General features: G+C 45.2%; 1 protein-coding gene across 2 annotated transcripts in view; it reads right to left on the bottom strand.

Annotated features, from left to right (window-relative positions):
- Positions 1-20,597, bottom strand: part of LOC144598370 (dual specificity testis-specific protein kinase 2-like) — a 77,860-nt gene that overhangs the window by 23,951 nt on the left and 33,312 nt on the right. For both annotated transcript variants that reach the window (XM_078408452.1, XM_078408453.1), the window contains exons 4-7: positions 19,357-19,405; positions 9,087-9,233; positions 4,115-4,194; positions 1,137-1,221 (exon numbers count right to left, since the gene is read on the bottom strand). In XM_078408452.1, coding sequence (XP_078264578.1) covers positions 1,137-1,221; positions 4,115-4,194; positions 9,087-9,233; positions 19,357-19,405 — 361 coding nt within the window. The remainder of the gene's footprint in view (positions 1-1,136; positions 1,222-4,114; positions 4,195-9,086; positions 9,234-19,356; positions 19,406-20,597) is intronic.

Here is a 20,597-nt window from a genome sequence, read left to right as displayed (position 1 = left end):
AATCTGACAAAGTGCACTTTAACCACGTGATTTTTTTCTATTACAAATCTCAAACTGTGGAGTACAGAGGCTCAAATATAAATGATGGATCTTTGTCCCAAACATTATGGAGGGCACTGTAGATAGAGTCAACAGTGGAACGTTTAGGCTGTATGATGGACTGGACTACATCCATAACTCTGAAATTTCTTGTGGTCTTGGGCAGAGTGTTCCCAAACTAAGCTGTGATGCAGCCCAACAGTATATGGTGCATCTGTAGAAGTTAGTCATTGGAGACATCCCAAATGTCCTCACTCTCCCAAGAAGGAAGAGACATTGGTGTACCTTCTTGGCTGTCGCTTCAATGTGGTTGGTTCATGACAAGCCATTGGAAATATTAACAGCAAGAGGCTTAAAGCTCTCAGCCATTTACAGTTTGGCACCATTGATGCAGATGGGGGATGTATTTCACCATGCTTTCTCGTTGATAAGTAGTTCCTTCATCATGCTGACATTGAGAGAGAGGTTGTCCTGACACCACGTTACTACATTCTCCATAATCTTTGCCAGTATATCCTACCTTGGGCAATGAGAAGAAACTTGCAGTTTCACCACAGCACCCATTTCTCTCCTCCCCCTCTACCTGCATTCTTTCCTCTGGCTTTACAATTCGCACCTCTATTTTCTCACATCTTTAGTCTTTTAATCACTGGCCTTCGTCCAACCAGCTGCCTATTTCAAAACTCTCACCTGTATCCACTTATCACTTGCCAGGCTTTATCGTGCTTCTCCTCTTCTAGCTTCCACCACAACCCCCACCCTCAAAAGTCATCTATCCATTTTCTTCAGAGATGCTGCCTGACCTGCTGAATTACTCCAGCACTGTCTTCACTCTCTCTCCCCCTTCTCCAAGTCGCCAATAACAAGGACAGCCTGAAAAGGCATTTTTGGTGCAAAGAGTGCAATGAAACGCATTTTTGATCAGTAAATCTGTTTGGATTTATTTAAAATACTTAAGCCTTACCCAATTTGCAACAGCAATATTTGTTAATGTTGAAGCTGAATTTAAAAGGGCAAAGATGGAAAATTAAGCATTTAAATTAATTTTCCAAGGATGTCCTTGATAAAAGTGCTACAAATCAGAATAGAACACATACCTTTTCATTATAAGGCAGACTATGCAGCACTTCTGGAGCCATCCAAAAAGGTGATCCAACCACTGACAGCCTTTCTGCATTCAAACTATTGGAATGAGAAACAAAATGGAAAAAACATGCTCAGAAAATAGAAATGTTCTCATTCCTTTAGCATAGCATCGAAAAGTTTCAGTTCATAATTTGAACTTCAATGCATGATAGTTGGATGAAAAAACTGCTTGCAATATAACCACAAATTGAAGATTATCAGTAGGCTCCATAGCTAATACTTACCTGGTCTGTGGCAGATCACCACTAGTCATTAAAATCACATATCAATTGCATTCATTATACCCTCTAGCCATTTGAACAAGCACACCTTGGGCACATCCTTTCCCAAATGAACCAAACCCAACTTCCATAAGTCACTAGACATCACAATTCTCATCACAAAAGAATGATTTAATATAACCAACTAATTCCATAATTCTATTGGTCCTAATCTATTCACATCTTCAATAATTCCCTACAACTCTAAACCCAGGCCTGAATATTGCCACCTCTCCTCAGGTTGAGATCCAACTCAGGCGGCACGGTGGCGCAGCGGTAGAGTTGCTGCCTTACAGCGAATGCAGCGCCGGAGAATCAGGTTCGATCCTGACTACGGGCGCCGTCTGTACGGAGTTTGTACGTTCTCCCCGTGACCTGCGTGGGTTTTCTCCGAGATCTTCGGTTTCCTCCCACACTCCAAAGACGTACAGGTATGTAGGTTAATTGACTGGGTAAATGTAAAAATTGTCCCTAGTGTGTGTAGGATAGTGTTAATGTGCGGGGATCACTGGGCGGTGCGGACTCGGTGGGCCGAAGGGCCTGTTTCCACGCTGTATCTCTAAATCTAAACTCTGCATCTTCCTACAAACCTCCCCAGTGTAACTCATGTCTTTCCTACCACATCAACTTGGTTCCACTGCCAACCCTCAAATATCACAAATTAATAATCAAATCATATCAGGCAACTCACCAGAAATTCTAAACTCGAATGACTCAAATGTGCATTTGTTTGCATAACTATTTCATGTGCCAGTAGGTGCCGATGCTGGATCTCAGTAGGTAGATACAATAATAGCCAAGATACAAAATGATTTCAGGCAGCATATAATTATTTTCTTTAAATATGACAAACATGATGACTTCAATTTAAAAAAGACAAGCAAAAGTATTATTGCATTTAAAAATAAAGAACTGCAAGTCAAAAATAACCAATTTGAAAATCCGAATGACTGTTAACAATTGGATGATTGCTGGCCATTGATCTACTGCTTTTACAGAAAAGATGACGTATATAGAATACAGAACAGTTACATTCCAGAAAGAACCCAGGTAGTCTGTACCAGCTGGACAGTCCCACTTCCCAGCTCTCATGCAGATTCTTTCCTATCAGATATTTGTCATTAAAAAGTATCAAACTTTTATATGCCTCCTCTACTTGCCATGGTAATCTTTTCCAGATTCAAATGTTGTGTGGAAACACATTTCCTGAGTCATTTTGATTCTTTTGCCAATCACCTTAAACCTATATCTCAATTCTAGATTCCTGTGCCAATGGAAATGCTTCTCTATCCATTCTTTAAACTCCTTTTAAGATTTTAAATACCTCTATCACATCCCTTCTCAATCTCCTATTCCAGGAACAGGCCCAGATTCTCCAGCTATTCAAACCACTGTCGCCCCTTACCCAACATCATTTTACTGAATCTCTTCTGCATCCTCCCTCTATATCTTTTCCTAAAGGGAGACATCCCCAAAGTAAATAGAGAACCTACATTATCATTGGAACAGTGTTTCATTATGACCAGGATTTCATGTGCTTTGTGTTAAAAAAATTATCAAACATCCTGCCACTTTCAACCATACACAAATACCTCCATATCTGTTCTGTACCCCTTTAAGAACTGCACTCTCAAGTTTACATTGCCCCTTCTCAATCTCTCCAGCAAAATGCAAGACATCAGTGTTGAACTTAATCTGTCACTTAACTGTACAGTACATATTTATCCTTGAAGTTCATTAATATTTTGGCAATTCACCGTACCAAATCCATGGTCATATGCAAACTTAAAAATTGTCCTGTATGCCCATATCATAAATATATATCCAGGACACCCACCATACACTTTCCTCCAACATTTCATAAATTTCAATTCATATTATTCCAGTGGCAAGCATTCAGGCGACTGTATTAACTTACTTTGTGGTCCCTTATAGATCTTGCGAGTTTTAATATCTTTGCTGATATATCACACCCTGATCTCACTCTCCCAGCTTCTCAAACTTCATTTTACTTGTTTGGTAGAAGATGTAACATCTGTCCTTTAGCTTTTCCCCTTCGTACCATCCAAGCATTAATATACTTAATCGAGATGAGTCAGCAAATAGTAAGCACATCCGAAAATCTACATCGCTAAATTCAATGTGCACAACTCTTTTACACTGGAAAAATAAAGCAGATTGGGTAACGACTTTGCAGAATGATTCTTTCTATTCAGTTTGGAAAGGTGGCCCCAATCTGACAGTTTCCCATCACTGATTCTCCATCCATTCCCATTTGCATAATTCTAACAGAAATTCAACAGTATTTTCTAACTAGATAATTTCAGATAACCAATTCATATCAGAACAAAAGTGGATGTGGATGGAGAATCTGTCCTTAGTTCTCCAGTATAGAGTCCACTGTGCACACTCAAAGCAATCCTGATAAAAAAACTAACTAAAGTTTATCTTTTCTCTCTTCAGATGACTGCTGGCCTGTTGAATGAGTCACCAACATTGTGAATATTGAAAAACTGTTTAACAAAAAAGTAATTATAAACAATAGCGATTAATCAGAATTATGTGCATTTATTATATTTGAACATTTTGATTAACTGCCTTAATTAAAACAAAAAAGTGGGGGGAAAAATTGCCATAGTTATAACTTTAATAATTTTAAATGTACTTACTTGTCCGGAATTTTCTCTGCCAGACCAAAGTCACCCAGCACTCCAATGTATTTACCGTCTTCCATTTTAATTAAACAGTTCTATAAAAGATCAAAGCAGACCTTTTTAAAATGACTGTTTAGATGCATAAAGTTCATTACTCCCATTATCTCTTATGAAATATGTAGATGCACTGATTTATAACCAAGCTAAACAGGATGATATATTGTAGATGGGTGCATTTTCAGCTCACGCCTATATTGGCTCTCTGCACAGTGGCTGATTCTTCCATTCTTTTCTTGCAGACCTATATATTACTTTTCTCCAGGCCTAACCAATTCCCTTTTGGAAGCAAAAGATCCTAGAAATCTGAAATAAACCAAAATGTTGGTAATGCTAAGGTCAGGAAGCAGTTGTGGGGTGAGAAACTTAACATTTTTAAATAGAGTTGATGATCTGAAATATTAACCCCTGCCATGTTAGATATGATCAACTGCATCTCGGTACAAGTGATAATAACAAACTAAAGTACTTGTAATATAACAGGAAAATAACACTTGGAAAGCAGAAACGGAGAACAGTGTATTTGTTCATTGCATTTACGAGTTTAGTCATGTATACCTTTGGTTTTCAGCTCCATTTTGATCCATAGCTTTACTGTTTACTTTTCCCACTGACTAATGTACAGCAAAAATGGTTTTGGCCAGTTGCCCAAAGACTTGACATTTTGAAAGTGAAATATAAATTCTGCATGGTTGCCATATACTACCCACATGAACTTGGCATTTAACAAACAAAATTCAAATTTTCTCCAAGTGGGCATTCAAGATTTTTTTGTAACATGTAAACCAATAAAATTAGTTCCCAGTCACAATTTGGGTAAATGCAATTTAAAAAAACGACACTTCTCTGTTTATGCTTTACAAGACTTATTTTCCTGTGATGTTATCAGTGCTTTAGTTCAGTTTATTACTGTTATGTGTACTGAGATACAGTAAAAAGCTTTAGCTTATACTGTCCAGTCACAGACTATACATGAAGCCATCCACAGTGCACAAATAAATGGCATGAGAATTGCTGCAAGATAAAGTATGATCTGGCACTAAACGCATCGTCCTTTTTCTTTAATCTAACTTGTTCTTAAAAGGCACTCAAATCCATGATTTTTTCCAATTTAAGCACTGCGGGTGATTTGCCCTCAAAGATGGCCGTTATTTTACCAACTTCAAATCCAGTCATGTTCATCATAGAATCACGGTCAGTAATTCAGCATCGAAACTTTGACCACCATATTCACGCCAACCAACCTTAGAGAAATTTCACATGCACATGCAAATAGAAACTCCTATCCTCACAGCTCAAACATCTCGGGGAAATTTACCTTATTTCTGATTAAGCAGCTTCCAGCTTTCCCAAAGTATAACAAGAGTAGGCGTTTCAATTGTCACGTGCACCAGGGTTGGAACAATTAAATTATTACCTGTTGCAGCTTTACAGGCACATTAAATGCAGCACAAGAAATAAACATACCATAAACTGCCATTCATTTGAGGTAAACCAGACCAAAACAATGCAAATACATAGTGCATGCCAAAATACATCAGGTCATGTTCTGGGCGAGTGTGTTAATTCTTTGACCTTATAGTCTTAAAAAACTAAAATAAGCAGCAATACCTGGAATTGGGTTAATGTGTCAGAAAAGCCAATGGATAAGCTGGGGAAACTGAGAACATTCCAACTTCTTTACGGATAGCTTCAAGTGAAACTTACAGAAGGCGAATCTAAATAGTCAACACAAGCAGAACAAAATGCACTTTCCTGATCAACTCTTCTATCAAGGAATAAGAAAGTGAATTCTACTATTTTATATTTATCAAATTTGCATTTTCAAACTTGTTTCCAAAAGTAAACAATTGCTTTGATAAAAAGTGTTCAATGTAAAGAGGTGATCTGATGTTTTTTCCCCATTGAAAGTACACGGTTAAGGAAAGATTTAGTACATAACAAGTAAAAATGTTTGGAATGTTGACCAACTGCCCTACCCACTCACAGAAGCATGCAACTTGAGTCTTGGTGCTGATATTTCATGCAAAATACTGAGATTTAAATATTCATGTTCCATTAGGGATTTAGTCAAAATTAGGTTGGTTTCATATATAGAGTCATACAGCGTGGAAACTGGCCCTTCGGCCCAACTTGCCCAAAAAAGTCGTGTAAACTTGCCCCAAAAATATATAAAGTGAGTGAAGTGAAGATTGAGCATCTAACTATTAATTGAAGCGCTAGTGGCACTAACCACCTGATTGGAGAGAATCCAACAGCAACAGCTAACATTTACAGTTTGAACCCAAGAACAGTGAAAAAGCATTTGCTAATTTGCCATTTGAAGGATCATTTCCATAGCTGGACATTACTACCTTTAACTTGATACTGAATTCAAATACACAAGATGCAAACGAAGTTGCCAAATATTGCTATATAATTAGATAAAACCACATACTTTCACTGACAACAATTGAGGCATTAATAAATAGACATCCATTGTGCACAAAACATTACACTTCAAATAGAGCATGCTGGATGTTCTTTTGAAATGGAAAGATTAACTTCAATTCCCCTCCATGTCAGATCACTACATAACCAAAATGCTGATCACCTTCAGGTGCTCACAAAGAGAGCCTAATCATCCAGCCCACCAGCAGGGAAGTTAGTCAGAATCATACAGGAAACAGGCCCTTCAGCCCAACTTGTCCATGCTGACAAGATGCCCTGTACCATTTATCTACATTTGACCCATATTAAAGTTTCAAGGTCAATTTATTGTTTGTCACATGTACCCATTAAGGTACAGTGAAACAGCCATACTAAAAAAAGCAACAAGACACACAACCACTTGAAAGTTAACAAACATTCACCACAGCGGATTCCCCACATTCCTCATTGTGATGGGAGGCAATAAAGTCTGATCATCTTCCCTCTTTATGCTCCCGCAGTCGGGGCGGTCGAAGCTCCCGCGGTCGGGGCGGTCTAAGCTGCTATGCGTGGAAAGGTCAAAACAAAATACAGTAGGATTTCATTTGCCCACATTCAGGTCCGTGACTTTAGTGATTTGCCTATTGAAATGTCTCAAATTTAATGATAGTGTTGATTACACTTTGATATTGTTTCAAATGTGAACCACTACAAAAATCCCTCACAAATACTCTTTAAAACTCCTTCCTCTCACCTATGTCCTCCAGTTCTTGATGTCCCTACCACAGGAAGATGATCCTAACTGCCACTCATAATTTTGTACCTCCATCAGGTACTCCCTGCAAAACAAGCCCAGCCCGACCACTTTCTCCCCCGACTAACAAGACCACTTATTTTCATCCAGATCAATTATGCATCTCATAAACAGAGGTATCAACACCAATTCTTCTTGAACACTACTGGTTGCAGAGCTCCAGTCAGAGAAATGCCAGTACTAACCTCAGACTTCATTAGTTTTTATTGCTTCCCTACCAACTCACCCCAGATCCCATGTGACAATCATCTGGACTAGCCTACCATGAAGGACCTGATGAAATGCTTTACTGTCCTCCAACTATTTCAAGTCAGGCATTTATTTGGAATAAATCAGTCATTGCTTTGCCGTTTACTATGTTAATCTAGTTATCAAAGGTCAACAACATGGAGTGTATCAGTTACAAACTAAATTACTGCTTCCTGCTACACTCTTGCTCTTTGGAATGATACGACCGAGTACAGGAAGGAGATAAAGAACTTTGTAACATGATGTCAAGACAATAACCTCTGCTCAACATCAGCAAGATGAAGCGAGTTATCGACTTTAGGAAGACTACATGCCCAAGTCAGCATCCATGCTACCAAAGTGAAAATGGTTGAGGGCTTCAGGTTCCTTGGTATTAATATTACCAACAATCTGGCATGGCCAACCACATTGATGTGACAGCCAAGGCCATACACCAATGTCTGTACTTCCAGAGGAGACTAAGAAAATTCAGCATGTTTCCAATGTTTCCTTTCCTTTGCCTTGCTCCTGCTCGACAGAAGATTGAAACCGTGTACCATCAGACTGCCCCTCTGTTATCAGGATTCTGAGAGATACTTCAATAAACTAAAGTACTGTCCAATTCACTTCTATCCCATTGCAGACACTGGACTTTGTTTATGGAACTGATGCTCTGCAATGCCAATAACTATATCCCGCATTCTGTATCTTTTCTTGTGCTCTATTCTACTTCTGATTTGACTTGGAAATCATCAAGTGGTACAAATCTGCACTCGGTATCTTCCCCTTTCCTCGACGTATTGAACTTTAGTTCATCTTGATTGTATTTATGTATAGTATTATCTCACCCGTTTGGAAAGCATGCAAAACAAAGCTTTTCACTGTACCTCTGCATGGGACAATTATAAACCTAAACCTAAAGATTACTTACAAGAATGCAGTTGGTTATAGCCCAACAGCAAAAATGGTTATTACCAAAAATTGATCAATAACGTCGATAAGGTTTTACATTGTAATCTTTAGATTCCTGATGAAAATAAAATTACTGTTAATATTTGTTAAAAGGAGATAACACAAAGCCTAGTTGAGAAGAAATATTTCCACAAAAATATGAAAGGACTATTTATTCTAAACTAGTCTAAAGACGAAATCAGGCAATTTGAGAACACAAGCATCGCCTTGCGGCAATGTGGTCATGCTATAATAGCCAGATCTCTATAGAACACTGAAGGACATACAGTTTAATTTTCTACAACTTTTTGGTGCTAGAAGTCTTTGTACAAATGCTTCCAGTCAAACAAGATTTGCATGCTCAGATACATATTCAATAGACAAATATGCATTTTTCCTCTGCTCCATCAGTGAATAAGTGATTTTGAAATAAATTTAATGCAAATTAAGTATTTGCCCAAGCAACGCATGACTGAAATAGGGTCCAAAGAAACAAATGGAAATTTTGTTCCACTCAACACATTGTACCTTAGAAGTCAGATCCCGATGAAAGACACCCTTTGAGTGCAGATAGCTGAGTCCAGAAGCAAGGTCGCGTGCTATCGTGACCCGAACAGGCCAGGAAAGATGATCACTGCTGGCCAACAATTGTTCAAGGTTCCCTCTATTGATGTACTGAAAAGAAAACACACAATCCAGGAAGTCAGTATCGAGCAGCCTCATAGTGTTTCTTTCCCATCCAAAAATATTATTTTTCCAGTGTAAAACAATCAACTAAACTGAGAAATGTGACCACTTAACTGGGACAATTTAATTTCCAATTAATTCAAAGAAAGACCACTTCCATACCTTCCACTTTTATCAGCTGTATAGTGTTATATTGGAGACCTCTGGGCCAATGCCTATAATGTTAGTTAACATTTCAGACACCTAATTCGCATCTCCAAAATCTCAACTGAAATTTTACTCAGGACACCACAAGGCAGCCATTCAACCCATTGGTCCATAACAGTGCACAGGGGAGCTGACCTATTCATTTCATTCGAAGTTTTCCTTTACTGTTACAACTTTGTCTGTAGCACACATGGACAACAATTAACTTATCAGCTTAGAAGCTCCAACTTCAGATGCAAACATCATACTTCCATCAAATGCTTCTATGCCTTGTGCTATGATTTCTACAAAAAAAGTTGAAGATGTTTCAAGTGACTTAGAAATATAATGTCCAAAATTTCACTTATCGATTCAAATCGAAGTAATCTTTTCCCACTCCCATAATTTAATTTCAGATTCAAGTTTAGTGCATACACAAAATAAAAATAAAAGTTCATAGATGTGCACTTCAGTCATGGCCTGCAGAGGTAGGATTAATTTGCAAAGCTCTTTAACTATGTTAAACTTCCCGCTAGCCTTCGTGATTCTTCGAGCAGAACACCTCTCAACCACATCGACTTCTTACCCGTCACCATTTACATAATACCCAGACGTTTGATTTCATTTACGGAAAGGCAAGACTTCACATTTAGAACCATATACAGCACAAACCTTCAGCCCAAATCGTCCATAATAATGGAGATGTCCCGATTAAACAAATCCAATTTGGCCGCATTTGGTCCATATTGCTCTAGCTATATACCAAATGTCTTTTAAATATTACTATACCTGCCTCAACTATTTCCCCTGTGTGTGAAGAAGTTTCCCCTTAGGTTTGAGAAGGGAGGTGAATACCGAAGTTAAAGTGTTGTATTTGAATGCGCAAAGTATAAAAAATAAAGTGGATGAGCTTGAGGCTCAGTTAGATATTGGAAAGTATGATGTTGTGGGAATTACAGAGACATGGCTGCAAGAGGGCCAGGAGCTGAATATTCAGGGGTATACGACCTATCGAAAAGGAAGACAGGTGGGCAGAAGGGGTGGAGTCGCTCTGTTGGTAAGGAATGATATTCAGTCCCTTGCAAGGGGAGACGTAGAATCAGGAGATGTAGAATCAGTATGGACAGAACTGAGGAATTGCAAGGGTAAAAAGACCCTAATGGGAGTTATCTACAGGCCCCCAAACAGTAGCATGGATATAGGGTGCAAGTTGAATCAAGAGTTAAAATTGGCATGTCACAAAGGTAATGCAACAGTGGTTGTGGGAGATTTCAACATGCAGGTAGAATGGGAAAATCAGCTTGGTAATGGACCCCAAGAAAGGGAGTTCATGGAGTGACTCAGAGACAGATTCTTAGAGCAGTTTGTACTCGAGCGTAGGGAGAAGGCAATTCTGGATTTAGTGTTGTGTAATGATCCAGATGTGATAAGGGAACTCAAGGTTAAAGAGCAATTAGAAGGTAGTGATCATAATATGATAAGTTTCAATCTACAATTTGAGAGGGAGAAGGGACTATCAGAAGTGTCAGTATTGCAGTTGAGCAAGGGGGACTATGGAGGCATGGGGGAGGAGCTGGCCAGAGTTGACTGGAAAGAGACCGTAGCAGGGAAGATGGTGGAACAACAAAGGCAAGTATTTCTGGGAATAATACAGAAGGTGCAGGGTCAGTTCATACCAAAGAGGAAGAAAGATTCTAAGGGGAGTAAGAGGCGACTGTGGCTGACAAAGGAAGTCAAGGACAGTATAAAAATAAAAGAGAAGTATAACATAGCAAAGATGAGCGGGACGCCAGAGGATTGGGACTTTTGTAAAAAGCAACAGAAGATAACTAAAAAGGCATTACGGGAAGAAAAGATGAGGTACAAAGGTAAGCTAGCCAAGAATATAAAGGAGGATAATACAAGCTTCTTTATGTATGTGAAGAGAAAAAAATTGTTAAGACAAATGTGGGTCCCTTGAAGACAGAAGCAGGTGAATTTATTATGGGGAACAAGGAAATGGCAGACAAGTTGAACAGGTACTTTGGATCTGTCTTCACTAAGGAAGACACAAACAATCTCCCAGATGTACTAGTGGACAGAGGTCCTAGTGTGACGAGGAAAAGAAGGAAATCCACATTAGGCAGGAAATGGTGTTGGGTAGACTGATGGGACTGAAGGCTGATAAATCCCCAGGGCCTGATGGTCTGCATCCCAGGGTACTTAAGGACGTGGCTCTAGAAATCGTGGATGCATTGGTGATCATTCTCCAATGTTCTATAGATTCAGGATCAGTTCCTGTGGATTGGAGGGTAGCTAATGTTATCCCACTTTTTAAGAAAGGAGGGAGAGAGAAAACGGGAAATTATAGACCAATTAGGTGGGGAAGATGCTGGAGTCAATTATAAAAGGAGAAATTGCAGAACATTTGGACAGCAGTAACAGGATCATTCCGAGTCGGCATGGATTTACGAAGGGGAAACCATGCTTGACTTATCTTCTGGAATTTTTTGAGGATGTAACTAGGAAAATGGACAAGGGAGAGCCAGTGGATGTAGTGTACCTGGAGTTTCAGAAAGCCTTTGATAAGGTCCCACATAGGAGATTAGTGGGCAAAATTAGAGCACATGGTATTAGGGGCAGGGTACTGACAAGGATAGAAAATTGGTTGGCAGACAGGAAACAAAGAGTAGGGATTAACAGGTCCCTTTCAGAATGGCAGGCAGTGACTGGCGGGGAAGCGCAAGACTTGGTACTGGGACCGCAGCTATTTACAATATACATTAATGACTTAGATGAAGGGATTAAAAGTAACATTAGCAAATTTGCAGATGACACAAAGCTGGGTGGCAGTGTGAACTATGAGGAGGATACTATGAGGATACAGGGTGACTTGGACAGGTTGTGAGTGGGCAGATGCATGGCAGATGCAGTTTAATGTGGATAAATGCGAGGTTATCCACTTTGGTGGTAAGAACAGAAAGGCAGATTATTATCTGAATGGTGTCAAGTTAGGAAATGGGGAAGTACAAAGAGATCTGGGTGTCCTTGTTCATCAGTCACTTAAAGAAAGCATGCAGGTACAGCAGGCAGTGAAGAAAGCCAATGGCATGTTGGCCTTTATGACAAGAGGAGTTGAGTATAGGAGCAAAGAGGTCCTTCTGCAGTTGTACAGGGCCCTAGTGAGACCGCACCTGGAGTACTGTGTGCAGTTTTGGTCTCCAAATTTGAGGAAGGACATTCTTGATATTGCGGGAGTGCAGCGTAAGTTCACTAGGTTAATTCCCGGAATGGCGGGACTGTCATATGTTGAAAGACTGGAGCGACTAGGCTTGTATACACTGGAATTTAGAAGGATGAGAGGGGATCTTATTGAAACATATAAGATTAAGGGATTGGACACGTTAGAGGCAGGAAACATGTTCCCAATGTTGGGGGAGTCCAGAAACAGGGGACACAGTTTGAGAATAAGGGGTAGGCCATTTAGAACAGAGATGAGGAAAAACCTTTTCACTCAGAAAGTTGTAAATCTGTGGAATTCTCTGCCTCAGAAAGCAGTGGAGGCCAATTCTATGGATACTTTCAAGAGGGCTAGATAGAGCTCTTAATGAAAGCAGAGTCAGGGGGTATGGGGAGGGCAGGAACAGGGCACTTCTTCTTCTTCTTGGTTCCTGGTCCTCCAAAATATTCCAAATTAAATTTAAACTGGGGGTGGTGGAGTATGGCAAGAAGGGTTTCTTGGAGAAGAGCTGCCTTAAATTTAGTTGCGTCTGGTTGAGTAACTGTTTGTGAATGATCAGCCATGATCACATTGAATGGTGGTGCTGGCTCAAAGGGCCGAATGGCCTACTCCTGCACCTATCGTCTATGTATTAAATGTGCTCTCGCTCTCTCTGGAGCATAAAGATATTGGCTGTGTGGTTAAAATTAGGTAAACCTAGGAAATGGGATTTAATGTGCAGGAAAGTGAGGGCAATTGAGGAAGTCCAAGACTTAAGAGCCTGTCCCACTTAGGCGATTTTTTAGGCGACTGTCAGTCGTAGCAGATCGCCAAAACTTTCTTTTACCCGACGACAATAACCACGATAATGCCGAGTCAGGTCGAGATTACACCGTCTTCCGAAACATTGCAAAATTCCCACGCTGTCAATGTTTCTCCGGCGTCCTAATTTTCGCTGAATTCACTGACAAGTCGGTAAGTACTTGAGAGTTTTAAAATATAACATCTTGCCCGGGTTACTTGAAAACCAAGCTTCACGGTAACAAGGAATAAACTGGATTGACTTCCAGTTTACTAATAGCGTTAAGAAATTTAATATTAAAAGTGGTTAAATGGATTTTTGTGAAAAGTGTGTGGGCATTCTTTGAAAATGTACGGGAGATGCATATCTGGGGTCTGGGTTGCATTTCTGGGTTGGGCGCCTACTTTAAATGTAATCGCTGATGGCCATAAACATCGCATAAATTCCCACGCTTACCTGACCGTCACCCTGTGAAATGGCCTGACTGTAAATGAATTGGTTAAACACAAGTATTTTATGACATCTTCAAGTGACTTTACTTAATTTAATATTACGTGCTTCTCAATGTATCCAAGACAACATAGCAAACCTGGGGACAGATGCGACAGCGCCCGCAATAAGCAACGATACCTGGTGACAAGCCAGCTGTCGACGAGAAATTTCACTGGTTGATTTTTCAGCGACGCTCTGAGATGCTTTGAAGACGCCTCAGGATCATGCCCGCGACACCCCGGCAAACTGTCGACGACAGCCTAGTCGCCGGCCGTCGCCTTAAAGTCACCTAAGTGGGACAGGTCCTTTAAGATTTTATTGTGGCGGCTCCCAAGGGTCGGGCCATACTACTACCGACCCCTCGGCACGGGAATGGACCAGTCCAGGGAGGCGGTCCGGTACCATGTATATAAGGACAAGGTTTTGGGCGCGAAGCCATTCCGGCAGACTCGACCCGTCTGATAACCGAGGTATAATAAAATATAACGTCCCCGAAATACCTGGCTCCTTGCCTTTATTTCGGGCCTCTATCGACGCGCCACATTGGTGACCTCGACGGTCCATTCATATTATGATGGGCACAAGAGCAAAAGCCGACCGCCCGTCCGGCTCGCAGGCCGACCAGGCCCCAGCTGTCGACGCGGTAGCCATCAAGCTCCCGACCTTCTGGACCACCCGGGCTCGCGTTTGGTTTTACCAAGCGGAGGCCCAGTTCCAGCTGCAGGGCATCACATCTGATAACACCCGTTTCTTCCACCTGGTGGGAGCCCTTGACCAGGACACGGCCGAAGAGGTAACGGAGTTCCTCCAGGACCCCCCGGCCCACGATAAATATGAAGCCCTTAAGGAGCTGCTGCTCCAAACCTACGGGCTAACCCGAATGGAGCGGGCCGAAATGCTCCTCCACATGCCAGGCCTCGGTGACCGGCGCCCATCTAGCCTCCTGAAGGAGATGGTCGCGCTGCTCGACGGGCACAGACCGTGCCTAATGTTTGAATACACTTACCTGCACCTGCTGCCGGCCGACATTCGCCTGCAGCTCACCGACGCCTCCTTTGCAGACACCCGGGCCCTCGGCAGGCGCGCGGACGCGCTGTGGGCGGCGCGCCGTGATGACGTCAGCGTGCTAAACGTCACTCGAGAAGCGCCCGATTTTTTCCCGTCGGGCGGGGGAGCTGTGGAAGGAGTGACAGCTATGCCCCGGAGGCCTGCGAGATCGCCCTCGGTGGCCATTGCGGGTCCTGCACCCGCACATGCACCTGCAGTCCCACACCAGCAGGCTCCAGCCAGCACTAGCAGGAGGTACTGGTGTTATTACCACCAGCGCTGGGGTGCAGCAGCCCGACAATGCCGCCAGCCGTGCACGTTTCCGGGAAACGCCGGGGCCGGCTGCCAATAGTCCCCGCGGCGGCCGGCCAGTTTCACCTCCTCTTCGCCTGGGATCGGCGCTCCGGGGGCCGCTTCCTCATGGATACTGGGGCGGAGCTGAGCGTCCCCTTCGCCGCTGGACATTCGTTCTGGGAAGCGGGGGCCAATCCTCACCGCGGCAAACGGGAGCCACATTCAGACTTATGGCGTCCGCACGGTCCACATCGTTTTCGGCGCCAGTCATTTCACGTGGCAGTTCACGATCGCCGACGTCTCCCAGCCGTTGCTCGGGGCTGACTTTCTGCGGGCTCATTCTCTCCTTGTGGACGTCAGGCAGCAGCGCTTGGTCCACTCCGCCACGATGGAGCCCATTGCGCTGCGGCTGAATGAGCCCATTGTACGCCCACTGTCGTCCGTGGACTCCCATTTCTCTCGGGTTCTGGCGGAGTTTCCCGATATTATGGCCCCAAGCATGGGGTGTTCCATTATATAACGACTACTGGCCCACCCCTCCACGCACGAGCACGCCGACTGCTGCCTGAGAAGCTACACCTGGCACGACAGGAGTTCCGCACGATGGAGTCCTTGGGGATCGTCCGCCCTTCCAACAGCCCATGGGCATCCCCACTCCACATGGTCCCCAAGGCAAACGGGGGCTGGAGACCTTGCGGGGATTATCGGCGGCTGAACGTCGCTACCGCCGAGCACCGATACCCCGTGCCCCACATCCAGGACTTCAACGCCCATTTGGCTGGGGCCACGATATTTTCGAAGGTGGATCTGGTGCGAGGTCACAACCAGATCCCGGTCCACCCGGAGGATGTGCCCAAGACGGCAATCATCACGCCGTTCGGACTCTACGAGTTCGTACGGATGCCTTTCGGCCTCAAGAACGCCGCGCAGTCATTTCAGCGGTTAATGAACGGCGTGTGTCGCGGGCTGGATTTCCTATTTGTCTACCTTGACGACATGTTGGTAGCCAGCCGCTCGCGGCAGGAGCACTGTGCCCACCTCCGGCAGCTTTTCCAGCGGCTCAGCGAGCACGAGTTGGCTATAAACCTCGCCAAGTGCCGCTTTGGCGTGGCCACAATCGACTTTCTCGGCCACCGTGTGTCCTCGCAAGGAGCGGTTCCCCTGCCGGACAAAGTAGACGCCATCCGCCGGTTTCCCCGTCTGTCCTCGGTGCGTGGCCTGCAGGAGTTCGTCGGCATGGTGGCCTTTTATCACCGGTTCCTGCCATCCGCGGCCCACATCATGCGGCCGCTATACGAGCTGCTGGCGGGCAAGCGTAAGAACGTTGTGTGGACCGACGAGGCGGTAACAGCCTTTGACGGCGCGAAGGAGGCCCTGGCTGTGCTGCTGGTTCACCCACGGGAGGATGCCCCGACAGCCCTTACGGTGGACGCCTCAGAGTTGGCGGTTGGTGCCATACTGGAGCAACTCACGGACGGGGGTTGGCGCCCACTGGCCTTCTTCAGCCGGCACCGCAACAACGCCCAGAGGAAGTACAGCGCCTTCGACCGCGAGCTCCTCGCCCTGTACCTGGCCGTTCGTCACTTCCGCTATTTTCTGGAGGGCCGCCCTTTCACCGCTTACACAGACCACAAGCCGCTCACGTTCGCCCTGGCAAAGGTCTCCGACCCATGGCCCGCCCGACAGCAGCGCCAGTTGGCCTACATCTCGGAATTCACTACCTCCATCCGCTTCATCGAGGGGAAGGAAAACCGGGTGGCCGATGCGTTGTCTCGCCCCGCCATCAATGCCGTTTTAGAAGTGGCACCCGGCATTGATTATTCTGCCCTGGCGGAGGCCCAGCTAACGGACGGGGAGATGCCCGCCTACCAGACTGCCATCTCTGGCCTCCGCCTTGAGGATGTTCCCCTCGACCCCGGAGCAGCGACGATACTATGCGATGTGTCGGCAGGTCAGCCTCGCCCCATCGTCCCGGCCGCGTGGCGCAGGAGGGTGTTCACGGGCTGGCTCACCCATCCATCCGGGCGACGATCGCATTGGTAGCTGCGCGGTTCATGTGGCATGGTCTGCGCAAGCAGGTTGGCCACTGGGCCCGCACCTGTATTCCGTGCCAGACAGCAAAAATTCAACGCCACGTCCGGGCGCCACTCCAAGGGATCGGTCTACCCTGCCGCCGTTTCGACCACCTGCACGTGGACATTGTGGGCCCGCTCCCGCCGTCCCGGGGCATCACCCACCTCCTCACGGTGGTGGACCGCTTCACGCGGTGGCCGGAGGCCATACCACTGGCCGATACATCTACAGCCACATGCGCTCGTGCGTTGGCCGCGCACTGGATTGCTCGCTTCGGGGTGCCGGTGATCATCTCATCGGACCGGGGGCCACAGTTCACCTCCGAGCTGTGGTCGGCCATGGCCCACCTGTTGGGCGTGCGGCTGCACCACACCACGGCCTATCACCCGCAGGCAAACGGCCTGGTGGAGAGGTTCCACCGGCAGCTGAAGACAGCGCTGAAGGCGCTACTCTCCGGCCCCGACTGGATGGACGAGCTACCATGGGTCTTGCTGGGCATCCGGACTGCGCCCAAGGAAGACCTGGCTTCATCCTCAGCGGAGCTCGTCTACGGGTCCCCGCTCACGGTGCCCGGGGAGTTCGTGCCCTCGTTGTCGGGGCGAGAGGAACCGCCCTCATCCACCCTACAGCGCCTCCGAGAGCGAGTTGGCAAGCTCGCACCCGTGCCGACGTCCCGCCATGGGACATTCCGCCCTTACGTGCCATCGGCCCTCCGGGACTGCGCCTTTGTGTTCCTGCGCCGTGACGCCCACCGGACGCCACTCCAGAGGCCGTATGAGGGCCCGTACCTGGTGCTGGAGCACGGACAGACAACCTTTGTCTTGGACATGGGGGGCCGGCCGGAGGCCGTGTCAATTGACCGCCTGAAGCCGGCCCACTTAGACATCGACCAACCGGTGCGGGTTGCCCAGCCTCGGCCACGAGGTCGCCCACCCTTCCGGGACCCACCACCTGTCCCTCCAACTGTGCCTCCGCCGGCCCCTCTGTCGACCGATTACCGTACGCGGTCCGGTCGGGTTGTGCGACCACCAATGCGTTTCGTGCCTCCGGTTCTGGGGGGGGGGGGTCCTGTGGCGGCTCCCAAGAGTCGGGCCATACTACTACCGACCCCTCGGCACGGGAATGGACCAGTCCAGGGAGGGGGTCCGGTACCATGTATATAAGGACAAGGTTTTGGGCGCGAAGCCATTCCGGCACTCGACCCGTCTGATAACCGAGGTATAATAAAATATAACGTCCCCGAAATACCTGGCTTCTTGCCTTTATTTCGGGCCTCTATCGACGCGCCACATTATCACCGAATATCAGTTATAAATGCATTGATGGCGATCCACTGATTTTCCACTTTGTGATCAAAATATCCCAAACTATTGTTATAAAGTTTTGTTACAATATTGACCTTAATGGATTTGAATATCATAGAACTATTAGCAGTTCCCAGTTCATGAAGCCAAACCAGCAATGCAGAGTGATAACTTTTGCTCCAGAGCAGTACATTTGCAGAATCTTTGAAGCACCGTAACAAACCATTTGTATTCAAAACAAATCATGCCTCAGAGACAGATGTTACTAACTGATGAATGTCAAGAAACCTTACAAGCTGACAAGACACTAACTATTATAGAGCCAATTGTCATAAGGGGACCAAGCAAGAGAATGGCAAGTAGGTCAAGCCCCGAGTACAACACATTGTAAACTAACACAAATTTTCCACTCTTTCAAATTGTGGTGTTTTTTTCATTTAAAAAACTGATACAAGTAAAAGTAGCACCACATAAAGTAAGTCCCAGTCACAATTGGGAAAAAAATGGCCAAGGTGTACCCTAACTACAGAAAATCATCATTCTTATCTCAAGAAACACTCCCGGATTGAACAGGAAAAAGTCCTTGAATGCTGAAGTGCCACAATTTTTTCCATTTTTGTACCCAGCTGTACTATGGCATTGACCTGAGAAGTCAAGGTGCAAACTTCAAAGGCAGCTATTCCCCAACAGCCAATGCACAGAGAAGTAACTTACCTCAGTTAGTGCATGCAGTTGGCCTTCATGAACACAAACACCCAGAAACCTGAAAGGCAAAAGAAATGCATCAAACACCGTCCTGTATTTCACCAATAGCACAGTGAGAAGCCATTCCGCAAGATCAGAGTAAATAAATACTTAATTGAAATTAAACATGCATTCAACATTGAAAACATCAAAAAGTGATTACTAGATGAAAACACCATTTCCAGTTACTTTGCAATTTGAATGCATAATTTCTCAAAGTAATGATTGCTCATACTATTTAGTAACAAGAATTTATTTCAATTACCTCAATACATGTTGTAAGCATGATATAACCATTGTTCCAGGTCTACATATTTCCAACATATTAGTATGCAAACATTACTGGTGCAATTATAATGATTGTCTTTCTGCTGACTGGATAGCACGCAAAAAGGCTTTTACCTCTGCCTTCTTCGGACCCCTCGGTCATGGCTGACCATGGGTGATGCATCCTAGTTGGCTGCTTGCTCCACACCTCGACTAGAGCAGCGTCGGTTGTGGCTGAAGAGACCAATGCGGGAGTGACAGTCTCTGTCACAAAGGTCACATTTGTGTGTGGTCTCTGGTCTGTTCAAGTTGCTGCGCGCCTTTCTGCGTGCCCGCTTGTCTGCCGCTCATTCATCAGTTTCTCTTCCCCCGTTTTGAGATGTTGGTTCAGGGTACCTCTCCGCCTTGTACAGTCAGCTGCAAGGCACTCCCAGCACTCCACATCGATGTCGAGCACCTTTAAATCTCTCTGGCAGACATCCTTGTAACATAGCTTGGGGGGGGGGGGGGGGGGGGGCGGGGGGGCGATGGTTCTCCTCCCAGATGTCAGCTCTCCATAGAGGATGTCTTTTGGAATACGGCCATCCTCCATGCGGTGGACATGGCCCAGCCACCACAGCCTGCGCTGCCCGAGTAGAGTGTACATACTCGGAAGGCCAGTGCGAGACAGAATCTCAGCGTTGGACACTGTCTTGCCAGAATATACCCAGGATACGGCGGATGCTTCTATGGTGGAAGGTGTTGAGTCTTCTCTCCAGTCTGGCATATGTAGTCCATGTCTCACTGCCATACACAGGCGTTATAGACTGCTATCTTTGTCTTCACTGTCAGCTTTGGATTGGTCCACACTCGAGTTGAGGCGACCGAGAGTTGTAGCTGCCTACCCGATCCTCTTGTCAATCTCTGTGTCCAAGAAGAGGTTGTCGGTGATGGTGGAGCCGAGG

Source organism: Rhinoraja longicauda, chromosome 11 (assembly GCF_053455715.1).
Source record: "Rhinoraja longicauda isolate Sanriku21f chromosome 11, sRhiLon1.1, whole genome shotgun sequence".
NCBI classification, from domain to species: domain Eukaryota; kingdom Metazoa; phylum Chordata; class Chondrichthyes; order Rajiformes; family Arhynchobatidae; genus Rhinoraja; species Rhinoraja longicauda.
Note: the sequence above shows the minus strand (reverse complement) of the source record. Positions and strands in the feature narration are given on the sequence as shown.